This window comes from Drosophila sechellia, chromosome 3L (assembly GCF_004382195.2).
Source record: "Drosophila sechellia strain sech25 chromosome 3L, ASM438219v1, whole genome shotgun sequence".
Taxonomy (NCBI): domain Eukaryota; kingdom Metazoa; phylum Arthropoda; class Insecta; order Diptera; family Drosophilidae; genus Drosophila; species Drosophila sechellia.
Window position 1 is genome coordinate 23,547,595 of NC_045951.1, and position 16,645 is coordinate 23,564,239.

Below are 16,645 nucleotides of genomic sequence, written 5' to 3' on the forward strand. Positions count from 1 at the left end.
CGGCGGAAAATTATGCCGGAACCAGCCAATCAGCACAGCAGCAAGTCAGAACGGAAATATGCATGCGATGTGGAGGCACCGTACATACGTCACAAACATTTAGTAACCCGCCAAGATTATTTTGCTGTGTATGGGCAACGAAAAGGAACATTTGAACTGCGATGGATACCAGATGGTAGCCACAATAGAAATCGGAGAACAAGCGGAAGGACAAAGGTAGTTATCGACATAAGAGCCAGTACCAAGAGCTAAGGGAGCAGGGCAAGTGGACAGAAACCAGGACGGAGATTACGCTCGGCAACGGAACCAGACAAAGAACGACGGGCAGGTTAGAGGCAAAAAACCGATTTGGAGAAAGGTTGTTTACAATATCATTCATGATATTGGAAAGGTTGTCAGGTGGAATCCTGCTAGGCATAGATCTTATGGCAAGATTTCACTTCGTACTAAGGTGCGGAAATCGGGAGCTGGAGATATCAGCGTCAGGAAAGGACGATGGCAGTGAAGACAAACAAGAAGGGAACACCAGCACTTAGCATTAATTGTATTTTAGAACTGACCACAACACGAAGTACTAAACCAACACAAAACACAACACAAACACTAATAAAAACACAAGTCATGTCGTTACGCCACCCAAGATGGGCAGAGAAAGGAAGTGGGGCACGCAACGGCCAGAAGGGCAACCGCCTATATCGAGAGCCACGGCAAAGTTCACGGGAGCAGTCTTCGTGTAACAAAGCCAATAACATTTAACACAACAAGCATTCAGCAATGGGTCGTAGAAATGGGAACCCGCTTGACCGTGGCACTCCAAGTGCAAGAACAACGGATCAACTGTTGTCTTCCCCCGGACCAAAGTATCTCACTTCCTTCAAGAACAGACCCTGGACTTCACATCAACAATATCAACCCATTTCTCGTTAAAAAGCAAATTGATAATACCTTAACGGTGACACTAAAGAATGAAAGACACTTCGTAATGACTCTATTTTAATTAACAAAATCAAACGTATAAGCTCTTAAGCTGTTGTGACTTAATGCTTTTGCTCAACATTAATATTTCCGTAATCATACACTACTATCCAAACACTACTAAAGGAAGAATTTACTCAAATGATTTCAGAGAAATTTATGATAAGGATATTGCACAAGAATTAGAATCCAAACGTGTTAATAAAGTCCGAAAAATAATAAAAAGCTACCTTAGGAGACCGGTCTCATTATTGTTACTTCCAACACCCTTTTTGATTATGAGTGATTGTCTACTAACGAGCTCCAGTCAGAATTTACATTCCATTATTAATAAGATGCAACAACTGCTTCAAATACGGATCCCTTCACAAATTCAACGAATTATGTTACAACTGCGGTGAAGAACATCAATCGCAACATTGAACAACTGAAAGCCATCATAACTCGGCCAGCAGGAACTGCCCTTTCTTCATGAGACAACAAGAACTCCTGGCAATTAAAAAGGCAAAAAAAAAAAAAACACAAATGTGACAACAACCCAGCTCTTTATATTCTTAAAGGCCGCTATTGCGATGAAAGTCCTCTTCTATTTTTATATATCGCCAAGAAATCAAATTATGAATTGAACAACTTAAAAGGACCTCAACATCTCAAAGGACCTGAACTAGAAATCCAGTGACTAGAAATTAAATTCTCAATCATCCAACTTTTCAACTGGATCTCAATAACTCAATGCACCCGTACTTCCAAAACCCGTACGAGCAATCCAAAAATATCAAAACATTTTGTCAAAGTGTGGGCGTGGCTTTTGTGGTTTTGGGGCGTTAGAGTGGGTTGGGTCAAACGCTTTATTGCAAGTCGATAGAAATTTACAAGACCAATAATAATGTGAAAAAATATCAACACATTTTTTAAAAGTGTGGGCTTGGCAGTTTTGTCCGTTTTGAGGGCGTTAGAGTGGCAAAATGGGTCAACAAACTTGCGCTGCGTCTTTGTCTCTAGAATGTATGCTAAATATCAACCTTCTAGCTTTTGTAGTTTCTGAGATCTCGACGTTCATTTGGATAGTCGGACAGACCGACATGGCCAGATCGACTCGGCTATTGATCCTGATCAAGAATATTTATCCGTTATTTAGTCGGAAACGCTTCCTTCTACCTGTTACGTACTTTTTTTTCCTTTAAATCTAGGAGTAATGGGTATAATTATCTTAACTCTTAAAACATCTATTATGATCCTGAAACTACTACAATGGAACATGAAAAGATACCGGAACAACTACAACGAATTACGAATCCCAGTTAAAAATAGTTAACAGGAGACTTCAACCCCGACAAATTACAGAAGAGGAAGAACTCTTGGGAGATTCATACGAAACCACGGCATCAATGTCCTGAATAATTGGCAGACAACCTAATTTTCCACGCACAGTACAGCATTAAAAAGAAGAGGGAAAGCTGCATCTGCATCTGCTCCGACTCCCTTTCCACAATAGAAGCGATTAACAATATAAACAACACAACATTCTACGCCTCTTCGATCCGCAAAGTACTTATTAAATATGTACTTGTCGGAGCACAATTATTATTATCCATTTCGCGCAGCGAGTTTCGAACGCACCGAAGATCTACACACAATTAATTTGTGTCACTCACTTCTTCTCCGTGCTATCCTTCGAACCACACTCGGCGACAGCGACCACACGCTGCCGCCGCGCGCTGTAACGGGAGATGCCAAAGCTGCAAAAATACAGCCGACCAATAGCAACGCAGTATGCAACAATGATTTCCCCGAAATGATGAAATTACTGTACTTCTGGAATATTCTAACACGCAATACAATATGATGACATACCAATGATTTCCCCGAACTGATAGAATTTTTATTCCTGTGAAATATTCTAGCACATCCACCAGCTTACAAAAGTATGCGCCGACACGGCCATCCTGACCTTTACACGTCCTCGTGAAATATTACCAAAATGATTCGTTCTCTATAATTTTATTGTAAACTATTTTAACATCATTTTAAAAATATATTATCCAATTGACAAATCAAATTTCCAAATTTTAATTCCCAATAAAAATTTCTTTTCTTTAACATAATTCATTTTCTTCTTATTCATATGTAATGCGCAACACGCCATGATCAAGACATTTGCCTTGCACTTGTGCTCACATTATACTTAAAAATTTCATTATTAGCCCTTCAGGCATCCATACTGTCTCTTTCAACAGCTTCAATAATTTCGCTACTGTCTCTTTCAACAGCTTCAACAATTTCGCTACTGTCTCTTTCAACAGCTTCAACAATTTCGCTACTGTCTCTTTCAACAGCTTCAACAATTTCGCTACTGGCTCTTTCAACAGCTTCAACAATTTCGCTACTGTCTCTTTCAACAGCTTCAACAATTTCGCTACTGTCTCTTTCAACAGCTTCAACAATTTCGCTACTGTCTCTTTCAACAGCTTCAAATTGTTTTTTTAAATTGCTCCTTGTTATATGCTGCTGCAGCTGAAATACTCTGAACTGCACGTGCTCTTACTTCTTCTAGATCAATCTCATCTACCTCATCGCAAGGTGGAACCAACCCCAACAGCCGAGCAACTTTGCCAATAAACAATTCTAAAGGGCTTGCCTTTGTCACTCGACTAACCGTACAGTTTAATGCTAACTGAACCACACCTAATGCGTCTTAGTAAGTTTTTTAAGGTGCTCATAATGCGTTCTACTTGACCATTTGCTCTACTTGCACCAGTCGCAATCAAGTGCAAATTTATTTTCTGTTGCTCACAGAAATCACTAAATCTACTGCTGGCAAAACACCTACCCTGATCTGCAATAATGCGATTTGGTACTCCAAACAGAGATATAGCCGACGTCACTGCACTTACGCAATTCTCTGCGTCAATTTTATGCGTGTGAGTTAAATAAAAAAATTTAGTAAAGGCATCTACTTGAACGATGATATACTCTTTCTGATCAGACTTGCCGCTTAACTTTCCAGTTATGTCGATGTGAACAGTGTGCCAAGGTATATTTACTTTTGGTATTGGATGAAGGCTAGCTTGAATTTTGCCCGAGGAGGTCTTTGACATTTTACACGTAATGCAGTTTTCAACGAATTTTCGAATATATTAGACATGTTATCGAACCAGTAATAGTCATAGGCCTTGTCTAACGTCTTATCCCATCCCAAGTGCATGATTGACTCATGAATTTGGTTTATAACAGACCATCTAAATACCTTGGGAACAATTGATAACGATCGAGTTCTACCATTTCGCTGAATTTTTCGATATAATATTCCTCCTCTTAACTCATAAGTTTTTGCAACGTCCTCAGCCAGGGAATTGTCTTTCAATTTATTTACAATATTTACTATTTCGATATCTTGACGCTGTTCAGCCAAAAGCCAATTACTTGATATTTCAGCCAAATTAATTCGTTTTTCAAGAACTTTGGGAGTTGTAATACTCAAATCCGCTGAAGGCACATTTCTTGAAAGGAAGTCAACATGCGCCATTCGTTTGCCTTCCCTATATTGTAAATCAAATGTAAATGATTGTAAATAAGACCACCATCTCTGTACTCTAGGAGATAGGTCTTGTTTTGTCCTTGAGGCCTTAAGAGAGTTACAGTCAGTAAAGACAACAAAGTTTCTACCCAGTAAATAATGGCGGAAATGTTTCATTGCTAAAACAACAGCAAGAGTCTCCAGTTCATATGAGTGGTAACGTGACTCAGCCGGAGAAGCTGCCTTACTAAAATATTCAACGACATGAGACTTGTTGTTAATTTTGTGTAATAAGATGGCACCGTATCCACGAGAACTTGCATCTGTATGCAACTCGATGGGATGCTGCGGATCAAAAATTACTAAAACTGGCTTCTGGGTAAGAATAGAAATAACCTTTTGTCTTATTTCTTCATGCTCTGGCTTCCAAATAAATTCATTCCTTTCTGAAGTCAAAAGATATAACGGCTTCATAAAACAAGAAAATCCTTCCATAAATTGTCGAAAGTAAGACGCTAATCCTATAAATTGTCGCAAAGCAGGGACCGACTGAGGAGGTGGTAAAGCAGTTAACGCTGCAATTTTAAGCGAATTTGGCCGGATTTCACCTGCACTCACTTCGTATCCCGAATATTGAACCTTTGACTTTAAAAAAGAACATTTGTTTATATTGAGTAATCTGCAACCTTTCTAAAGCTTCACTTTTCGTTGAAGCAGCCACCATTACATCGTCCATATAAACGACTACAAATTTATTTGCAAGGTCTCCGAGAGCTTACATCACTGTACGCTGGAAAACAGATGGAGCATTTCTGAGCCCAAACGGCATTGCCAAGAATTCATATTGTCCATCTGGGGTGACAAAAGCTGTACACTCTACTGAATCTGGGTGTAATGGAATTTGATAATATCCACTTGCCATGTCCAGACATGAAAAATATTTCGCTCCATGAAGTCTCGCTATTTGGTCTGATATAAGGGGCAAGGGGTATCTGTCTGATACCGTATTAGAATTTAATTCTCTATAATCAACACACAAACGATGAGAGCCGTCCTTTTTGTTGACTAACATTATGGGACTTGCAAAAGGTGAACAGCTTGGTTTTATAATGTTACACTCTAATAATTCATTAATTTTGTCTCGCACTAATTCCCTTTCATTTGGGCTAAGTCTATATGGTCGTCTTTGAACAGTTCTTTTTGGGTCAACTAATTTAATTTTCATCTCCCCCGAGCTAACTCTGGTCAATGGAATTCCGGTAATAAAAGATTTTGAGTATTTTTCCACTAAGCTTTTTAGTTTATCTCTGTCTTCCACAACAAGATCAGTACCACAACTCAGAAAATTTCTCATCATTAGAACAATAGTTTACAGTTTTTGCTCTGACAATTTCAAATTTACCAGGTGATATTATAACATTAAATTCTGGAAACAATACTTCACGACCAATAATTATGTCGTTTTTCAAATATATGTCATCCAAGACATGAAACAATATTTCAATACAATGATTGTTAATTATTACGTTACTAAGTATCTGCAATGTGCTACAAATACTACCATTGCCAATACCTTTTAACATCACTACATTGTTAATTCTTTTACCAACTAATTTGCTACTTAGCTTTTGTTTAATTAAAGAACATTCCGCTCCAAAGTCAAACGTTGTTGAAAATGTCTCGCCTTGATGAATCATCTCTCCCTTGGGTTCGACAACCTCGCATAGCTCCAACCTTTTCACTTGATGAGTGCCTTTGTCCTTTTTGGGCTTGCTGCAGTGTGTTGAAATATGACCGCGCTCGCCACAATTAAAACAAGTCACATCCGGTTTTTGACGGTGAGCGAAAGGGTTCCTGTCGTTGCTGTCCTTGGCATTAGACGAAAATTGCTGCTGCTGTTTAGCTCTACATTCGATCATCTTGTGACCGAGTTTTCCACACTAGCAAAACGTTGCACGAAAAGTTCCTTAAACTCGGCCCAAGTTATTTCCGGATAGCATATTTGAGCAAACCACTGCGACGCGCTTCCTTCCATCGCTGCACTTAAAGCCATAACTAACGCACTGCCTTTTATAGTTGATTCAGCCAAGATGATATTTGCCGTAGAGCACCACGCCGTTGCGTCTGCGCCATCAAGGTCCGCGTTGAATTTAGGTAACACCACAGTATTTTTGTTTGTTGATTCGGATGCCGTTGATTGTATTGCTTTAACAAGTTCGATCAAGTTTTTATTTTGCATTTCCATTAAAACGCGCCACGGCCCATCTATGGTGTTAGGCAGCGAGCCAGATCCCACTTCTGATGTCGGAGCACAATTATTATTATCCATTTCGCGCAGCGAGTTTCGAACGCACCGAAGATCTACACACAATTAATTTGTGTCACTCACTTCTTCTCCGTGCTATCCTTCGAACCACACTCGGCGACAGCGACCACACGCTGCCGCCGCGCGCTGTAACGGGAGATGCCAAAGCTGCAAAAATACAGCCGACCAATAGCAACGCAGTATGCAACAATGATTTCCCCGAAATGATGAAATTACTGTACTTCTGGAATATTCTAACACGCAATACAATATGATGACATACCAATGATTTCCCCGAACTGATAGAATTATTATTCCTGTGAAATATTCTAGCATTCCACCAGCTTACAAAAGTATGCGCCGACATACTTATAAATATGGAAAGCATACCTTGTCCTGGACCTGCCTGAACCCACAAAAACTCCACTAGCTGAGTAACGGGTATCTGATAGTCGGAGAACTCGACGATAGAATAACAATTATACAAGAACGTGCAGTAGAATAGTGGTTCTGAATACACGGCAGGACATTTATAGGAAATAACGATATTATTAAACGGACCCTATCATCGAATTTGAGAAAATTATGGGCAATGATTAATTGCGTATTTGTACCCGTTATTCGTGGTGTAAAAGGGTGTAATAGATTCGTAAAATAGTATGTAACACCGACCGTACGTAACCGTACAAAACTGCCGATCCCACTCTTTTCAAAAATGTGTTTATTTCTTTTTCTTTAATTCTGGTATACCAAAAACATGTTGGCCACGTCCACAAGCTATCCAAAACTATCGACAGTCTACAGAGATATAAATGGTGAGAAAGTTAAAATTTCACATCATCCAAATGGCTTTATACTACGAAATTGTGTCATTAATTAATAATAAGCACTATTTTTTTTACTTTCAAATTAAAAAGGATCACTTACTTCTGATGAATATAGTCCCAATTATTTGACAGATAATCCAATAGTGTCGTGTATCCTATGGATCGAGAAGTAACCATACTAATAATTAACATTTTGTCGTTATCGGAAAAAATTGAAATATTTTTGAGGATGGCCAATTCAAGTAGAATAATAATTTTATCTCGCTGCGCTGGACATCCAGCTAACATTTTTAATAAGTGGGTACGATCACTCTGAATACGAGACTTGGGAAACTCGCGCATACGATCGAGCCCAAACATCCATTCCTCCATAGAGCCCCACTTGAAAATTGAACAAATGAACTCGTTGGGAACCCTAAATAAATAAATTATTAATTTTTTGTACCATATACTCACTTAACTTAACTTAAAATTCCAAGCCACTTACGGAGTTTCATAGTTTGGAAAAGAACTGTTGATCCATACATTGAAGGCCCTTCTTGCTTCTTTAAAACATGGAAAATATCCAGCTTTACATAAAAACGATGTAGTAAATTTACGGAGTTCAGTTGTATTTATGTCTTCGTTAAAATGTGCAGTTCCTAAGTATTCATATAATGGAGCTAAAAGTTCTATAATGTAAAGCTGAAAAAACCGTTTTAGATTATATTTTTGTATTAAATTATTTTATGCTCACCTCAAACTTTTTATTAATTGATGATTTTTCTAGACGTTTGCCAACTTGGTCGAGAAATGTGAATACTGGACTCCAAACAATATGATTACGTTCATACTTTAAAAATAATGTTACATTAAGAGCAGTGGAAAAATTAAGTTCACCAGCATAAGCTAAGTTCCAGGCGTCATGCAGTAGTTTTGCCCTTAAAATAAATGTATATTGTGAATTGAAAATATAATATTATATCGGACTTGAATTTGAAAATTTGTCAAAATGTGACAACGATGACTGCCAAAAAAAAATTTAGTGAAATTATTAAAAAACCAGTCGAGTTCCTCGACTATCAAATACCCCTTTACTCAGCTAGTAGAAATGCGAACGCGAAATTTCGTAACCACTTTTATGCAAAGATGAGAATACAATATCTCCGACAGGGACTTTTCAACCCAAAACATCTTAATTAGGACAAATTAGAAAATATTGACAGCGACAACATATTAAATATCAATTCATCGGTCTGGACTGGCGCGAACCAAATACAGTTAATAACACTACTAAGCAGAAAATTATCCATACCACTAACATTACACTCTAATCCGACATGAATGGCTATCAATAAGATAATTTAGATAAATATAGATACATATGTATATCAAAGAAAACAATAAAGACTTTAATCAAGAATTCAAAGAAGTAAATAATTAATTCATTAAAAGTATCATACATAAAACCAAACCAATATGCAATTTTGTTTCAATAATTAGCGCACACTTTAATAAACACATAGATCAAAACAGTATGTTTATCAGGAATGTATCTGATACAACCATAGAGCAAGATTGTCAAGTTTCAAATAAGATTAAGATATGAGAAGTAGTGTTAAGCGGAAACTACATGGAACCAAAAATTAATCTAACCCCATTGTATACTCCTTATGAAAAATATCAGCAGCAATTACTCCACGAGTAACGTGTGGAATAAAAGGAAAAACTCTCACCCCAATCAATAATTCCTTATCTTTTTAAATCCATTTAAAAGTCCCCCGCAGATCCAAAGACCAAATATAAGCAATCAGACTCCTCATAAATAAACTTTTACAACAGCAACAGATGCCGCTGCAGACCTCTTAGTGGTCGAGCTGAGGCGTGCCTCATCCAACTTTTTTTTTTTTTTTTTTCATTTTTTACTTATTTATTGAATCTTCCCTTTTACTTAAGAGACTAACAATAAGTTTTCAAATCTTATTCTAAACTAACTAAATATCATTTTATGAATTTTATATTCTCGTTCCGAAGATACCATGGAGCTCCAGCAATGATTCTCAGAATCCTTGACTGTGCTCGCTGTACTATGTCGATGTTGCTTCTCGATGCGTTGCCCCATAGCTCGGAGTCATAGGTCCATATGGTATGTAAAGGGTGTATAGAAATGGGAACAGAACATTTCCTTGAGGCTTTCTATAGTATAAAAGCTTCTATAGTACAATCGCTTGAAGTGCTTGAACTGCATCTAACCGCGAATACTCTTTTACATAGGTAAGCCTTTAGAAGCGTATGTATGTTTTGAGGCAGCAGTTTGATTATTTTAAACATAAGTCCATCCAGCCATACTCTATCGAATGCTTGTGCAACGTCTAAGAAGAGAGCTGTGCAATATTCACGGTGTTCAAAGGCAGTGCGAATTTTCGTTGTGATGCGGTAACCTGTTCAATGGCTTCATGTTCTGCCCGAAAACCAAATTGGTGCGATGGGAGTGTGTTTTGAGGTGGGGGCTGATGCGTAGCAGCAGCACTTTTTCAAATAACTTGGATAGACAAGTAAGTGAGCTTATTGGCCTGCATGATGATGGCTGTGTTTTGTCTTTCCCAGGCCTTTCTTCCACTTTTGAAAGAAGTAACCAATTTTAGTTGAAGAGCGTTTAAGAGCAAGCAGATTCGTAGAACTGCACACATTGGGAGCTCGTTGATCATTTTCGGGCTTATTTAGACGTAGCTGGGCGATTTTCCAGTCTTCAGTTGCTCTTTAATGACTTTCGTAGTCTCGCTTGGCCGAAATTCTACAGGATCTTGTGGTGCTAAGTCAGATGCAGTTAAAGGCGGGAGAGTAAATGAGTTAGTGGCTGGATTTGGTTGAAATACTTTTTTAAGATGATCAGCGAAGACTCTTGCTCTGTCCGTGTCACTGAGAGACCAGTTTCCGGTAGAGTTACGGAGAGGTACAACCGTTTCTGTTGGTGCCTGTAGGTTTATGTGGTCTTTCCACAACGAGTTCTTTGTGCCTGTGCGAGTGAGAATCTCGATGTACCTTAGTTGTGCGTCCGCTTCTTCTTTCTTAAGCGCTTTGGTAAGTCTTCGAGCAGCTGCTTTTAATTTACTCTTTGCGCCAGGTGATCTGTGCTCCTGCCACTCCCTTCGATGTCGTCGTTTTTCAAGCCCATGCAGCTCAATCTCTACTTGTCTTGTTAAACTTTATACTGCATACATGGTTGTCTTGTGGAGTGGACGCTTTTGCTGTTGCGACAAGTATTGATTCTATATTATAAAAGTATATTAAGTATTGATTCTATGGTATAAAAGATCAAAGAGTACCGGACAGTGATCAGATGAGAGTTCTGGTAGTGCCTCAGCTGTAATCATTGATTGGGATATCCTTTTTGTGATGGCAAAGTCAATAAAATCTGGAAGCATCATGGGATCTGCTGGCCAGTATGTAGGCACTCCCGGGGAAACATAGTTAAGTTCGTGTTGCGGTTTGATGATTGCGTTGTACAGCTGTTTTCCTTTAGGGTTCGCTATCCAATATTCCCCGTACATGTGCTTGGTATTCCAATCGCCAGCTGCAAGAAACCTTTCACCAAACGAGTCAAAAAGTGTTGTGAATTTTTCCTTAGAGATTGTGAAGCGAGGTGGGCAATAGATAGCAGCCAGAGTGAGAGCACCGTTATGGCATTGGAGGTTTATAGGGGTACATATTAAGCAGTCTTCTTGCCAATTACCAAGAAAGTGGTGCTAAATTCGTAATCTTATTAGTATCCCAGTGTCTTCATGGGCCGTGCCATCCGGGTGATTCGTAAAGTAAAATGTATAACCTGGTATTTAGAAGTTGTACTTTTAGGTAAGGTGAGTCTCTGAGAGTAGCATAACGTCAATGTTTCTGTCGGCTAGGAACTGAGCAATTTATAGGTTGTGCCGCGAAACGCCATTAGCGTTCCAGGTAGCTATTATTAAGGGAGTCATTATCCTGTTTTAGCAGAAACGAGCATTTGAATAAAGATGTTTTGGTTCTTCATAAGCTCTTGCATAGTTTCTTCCATGAAGGTCATGAAGTCTTTCATGCTTCGCTGCATCGAAAGCATAATCGCTTCAACGCCAATAGGCTGCTTTTGCATGTTCTGTGTGTTTATTCGTTTCTGCTGTTGGTACTTGGATCCCAGATTTTAGTACACTTGCAAAGGAAGAATTTGGTTCGGTGGCTGGCAGACGAAGGGATGTTAGTTGTAGTTGGTTCCATTACTTTGTGAATTGTTGGTGTGATACGATCCTGAGCTGAATCCACTCGTTTGTTTAGGCGACTCTTGAGTTCCTTGTAAACAATGCATCCTCGCCAGTTGCTGCATAACTTAATTGAACTGTAGGGTGCAGTACGCTTTGGTATGGCCATATTCGTAGCAGTTGGTGCACTGCACAGGTTTCCTGCGCTTGTGGGCCACTTCTACAGTTATTATTCGGTGCAGTAGATACTGCAGCTTATATATAGGATGTAAACTCATTGGAAGGGAGAAAATGTATGCCTGGAAACGGTTCGTGTGAGATAATCCCGATGACCCATGGGTGCGCTTGTACAAGATTTGGCTCCGCGTGTGTGGCCCGGGTGAAGAGCAGGCGCTCTCCCGGCTTGGACGGTATTAATGGCACTATCTGCAAGGCAGCCTGCGCGCCATACCTCCTAGCATCGTTGTATTCCAGATGCATTCCATTGGGATACTTTCCCACCGGGTGGAAGTGTTCACGAGCAGTCTCTCTACTCAAGGGACGCAGTCGAGGCGAAAGAAAAGACATACGGACGGAAAAAGGATACGACGGACAGCGGCAACCTTTTGCGAGCTAAATTGGTTTGGCGATAGGACACAGCGCTGATGTAGAGCAATCTGGATGCTCGCATCCGTGCATTGCCAGGAAGTACCAATGTATTTGTATCTCAAAGAAAACCTGCGGAAACATATTGGAAGGCTGCGAGCGTATCTAGGTCGTGGACGCAGGCTACTCCTCCAGTACCCAAAGGACCCAAAGAATCATCCCGGATTTGAAGAGATGGTCTCTAAAACTGCATGGATATCACTGAGTTGACGATAAAGCGGCTGTGTGCGGCTGAGAGGGAACAAGCCGCAAGGTAGCAGCAGAATACCAGATAGGGCACAGAGTTCGCAACTAGGTCCTACAAAGCGTAGCCATGCGGAAATACCGCAGAGACTTCACGATTTCAACCACCAATAGTACCGTCCTCTTGGTTCACTCCAGTAGTCGAGGGACGTTTCCAAATTGTCCGTTGTCACTGTCAATTATTATGTTTAAGTACGACTAGCTTTCCGTTGGATATTGAAGGGTATGCCCCAATCAATCGGTGATGTCTGTCTACTAAATTAAGCAGGATTATCAGAAGTATTTCTGGTATAGAGAATTTTACCGCTTCCACATCATTTTGGTAGGGAAGGCTGTCAATTTCTGACAGAATCATATCGGCTTCATCATGATCCACTAAATTCGCTGGTCTATGCCAGTTAGCAGAACCCCATTTTGACTTGGTTAGCTATATTTATTGCCTTTAAGAGTAGAATCGTTGTTGCATGAAAGTCCCCATTTATTTCGTTACCTTTGCTGGTGAAAGCAGTGACATCATTTTAAGGGAGATTCATGTGCTTAGTCATCCCAGTCAGATTTATCCGGTGAACCCCCAACCCATTGATCTTTATGGACCGTGGTCTTCTTTCTGGTGCACTATCCATGCTCTATTCAGTATTCATTAGGGCGTTGATTCCTTGATCAGTGAGAATCAATCCCTCGCTGGCTATCTGTTCGATAGTTTATTCTACTGTTCCTAGATCGAGGTCGTGGGTTATTTTGAACACGCCATTAGTGGGTACTGATTTTTCGCTTAGAAAGATAAAAAGTATGAGAAGGGTCAAGATAAGAACTTTTGATTTTAGCGTTTTACATGTTTTGTTTTGTGTTTTGGAATTTTAAGTTGTTCTTCTTCTCTACAACTACATTATGTGTCGTGTTTTCTAGCGTGGTGACAACGACGTCTAATATTTTGCATGAGTAGTTATGATATAGTATAATATTTGATACACTTATTGTTAGTCTCGAAATTTGAAAGATTCATTAAATAAAGGTAAAGTAAAACCAAAATTATTCGTATCAATAATTTAACAATAATTATAACATTATCGTACAATAATGTTAAGAAAAGGTTATTGTTAACGGTATTGCACCGGCAGAATTTTTGGGGATTATACAATTTTTCTTAGCACAGGTGTCTGTGAGGATTTGTAGTTTGAACCCACTTTTCGTCAGAGAACTGCAAAGGTGGCATTTTTTAACACTCGACTCACACCCAACAATTTTGTGTGCGGGTGCTACCCGCCACGCACATCGCGGGTACTTACAAACACACAGTATAAATCTGAACATGCAGACAAGACACCCCGTTGTGCGCGCACCCGAATCAATACGGTGCCCTGCGTCGCGGGTGCCGATCATACTCGGCACCCATAACGGAGGGTAGAAGACAAACAGTCAGAAAAAGACAAATGCCTAAAAAGGGATGAGTGACAAAAACACTTGTGGGTTTACCGTTAAACACATGGGTGTTTCCAAAAATACTCGGGTGTTTCCAAAAATACTCGGGTGGTCTTGTAGATAGTCGAGTCACAGACAAGATGCGTAACTCCATACGTTTTACACTCCATACGTTTACACACTATTCTTTCGGCGTGGCTCTAGACTTTGTCGAATACTTTGTAAAATATGCCCTTCATCTTATTATTATATATTATTATAATTATATATATTATATTATATATTATTAATATATATATATATATGTAATTTAATTATTATATTATATATATATATATTATATTATATATTATTATATATTATATATATTATTAACGTTATTATTATTTAAATATAGATTATAGTAAAAATAATAGTACATAATGTCACAAAATTCATTTCAAAAATGACTTTATATAAGAATATTTGTCATTAGAGTATTCAGCTAGCGACGCGTGAAAAATTAATAAGTCAATGATTCGAAACGGGTGGCACCCATTGAGTACATCAAAGAGCAAAGACATGAGCACGAAATTTTTCTTGGGTATTCCCTTTTACCCTTCATTTCTTATACCCGTCGCGCTTCCACCCATACAAATTTTAGGCGTACAAAAAATGACCTGCGGCCGATCGTTGACTGTGCGTCCACTCACCCAAACGGCTCTTGCGCAGCAGGCCTCGGGTGGTTTTTTTACTCGTAACAAAAACACCACGTTGGTAAAACACTCGAATATTTCGTATTGCCGCAAGTAGGGTGTCAAAAAACACGGGGTGCCTAGAGACCGAGTGTTTATCGGGTGGACGTAGAGTGCCAGTGGCGGGCTGCAGTTCTCTGCTTTTCGTGTCATACGACGCTAGACAAGCGTCGACCATAAAATTGTATACTCCATCATCAAGGCACTTGACCTCTTCGACAAGTGAATTTTGATCATTTTATGGTGAGGATTCTCGAAATTATTATTTTTTTTTGGAAGATCCCGGTACCGTTAATGTTGGTTTTATGTGGTAATGCCTCTATGCTTTATGGAAGAAGTTCAGGTTAATGACACCGCCCTCCTCCTGCCAGGGGTTAAAGTTAGATCTGCAACTTTGCCCTGATTGATTTGGTTTGTTTTTTATTGCTAATCTGACCCCTTGGAATCGGGACATTCCCCCTGCAAATCCGTTCGGACCGTAATTGAACGATTGGCCAGCAAAAGCCTTGTATTGAGGAAGAGGGAATCGAGGGCTGCTCGTTTGTCGATAGAGTCGGGTTGAAAGATGGTCCGGGTGTGGGGAATCTCGGTGTAATTGCTTCTTGTCTCCATATTTTGTTATTCTAAGCAAATTAAGAACGACTCATGCACGTTCGCTGGCATACGATCAAGCAGCAGTCTGAGGCATCGACCTTCGCCCCTCTAATAAGAGCATTTAATACCATTTCCCTTTGTCCACGTATAAAAGCGTTTTCCACTTATTAACTTACTAATTCCTTCCTTAACTCTCACAACTTGGGTCGTCAGAGCCGAAATTGTGGCACCCAAGCGATTTTTTAATTTTTTTTTCATTTTTTTATTAGTCCTGTAAATTTCCATAGATTTGCCAAATTACTTTTTGGCACGCTCACTCTCACGACCTGAAGACGCCGAACCGGTAACGTCCACACTGTGGAATAATTTTTATATTTTTTTCTCATTTTATTCCCCAATATCTATCGATATCCCAGAAAAATTATGCAATTTAGCGTTCGCATTCACACTGGCTGAGTACCGGGCATCTCATAGTCGGGGAACTCGACTATAGCATTCTCTCTTGTTTTCTGTTAAAATTGGGGGTTTTCTTTTTGATTAAGTACAAAGTTAGTTTTAAAGTTTAGCTAAGCTCCGCTGCCCAATTCGACTACCTTGTCAGCGTTTTGCCTCAGCGGCTCAGCGGCTCAACTCTTAGCCAAATCCCACAATGTCAGCACAGTCACACTCGCAGCGTAAGCAACTTTGTCAACGGTACGCTGCAGAGCTCCAGAGTCGTTTGCCTGTCGTCCGGTGCTGACGCTGCGATGGAGGTGAGGAAGGAATTGCCCTGCTTGCAGAACAATAACCGGTTCTGCAGTGCTGGCAGCGAGCGGGTTGGGAGGTGGAAGCAAGTGCTGAGTGTTAACTCCTGCCCCTTTATGATCTGCGCCCCGCAGACTAAGTAGCCTTGGTCTGCTCTGGGGTAAGGGGCGGATTAGTGATCACGGTTATATTGCCGGGTTTCGGTAGTTCATGAGTAGAGAGAGGTCCACTTCCTCCACAGAAAATACAAGAGAGAAAAGATGAGCAGAGCCAATTCTGCCTCCGTAGGGATGAAAGCAACAACTCCTCGGACATCTTTTCCAAGTTCTTTAAGCTGATGACATGCACTTAGTCCAGAGATAGGCGGTTATCGTATGCGGTTACTTGTGTTAGGACAGCCGGCAATGCCATCAGGTTGAGTAGCTCGTGTAATT

General features: G+C 39.8%; 1 protein-coding gene across 7 annotated transcripts in view; it reads right to left on the minus strand.

The window, feature by feature from the left end:
• LOC116800890 (endoplasmic reticulum aminopeptidase 1) overlaps window positions 1-16,645 on the minus strand; it is a 116,721-nt gene that overhangs the window by 19,142 nt on the left and 80,934 nt on the right. For 5 of the 7 annotated variants that reach the window (XM_032717254.1, XM_032717253.1, XM_032717256.1 and 2 more), the window contains 3 exons: window positions 8,361-8,544; window positions 8,112-8,308; window positions 7,725-8,039 (listed from right to left, as the gene is read on the minus strand). The exons of 1 other annotated variant lie outside the window; for it this stretch is intronic. In XM_032717254.1, the coding sequence (XP_032573145.1) occupies window positions 7,725-8,039; window positions 8,112-8,308; window positions 8,361-8,544 (696 nt within the window). The remainder of the gene's footprint in view (window positions 1-7,724; window positions 8,040-8,111; window positions 8,309-8,360; window positions 8,545-16,645) is intronic. One more of the 7 variants, XM_032717257.1, reaches the window with a different exon arrangement.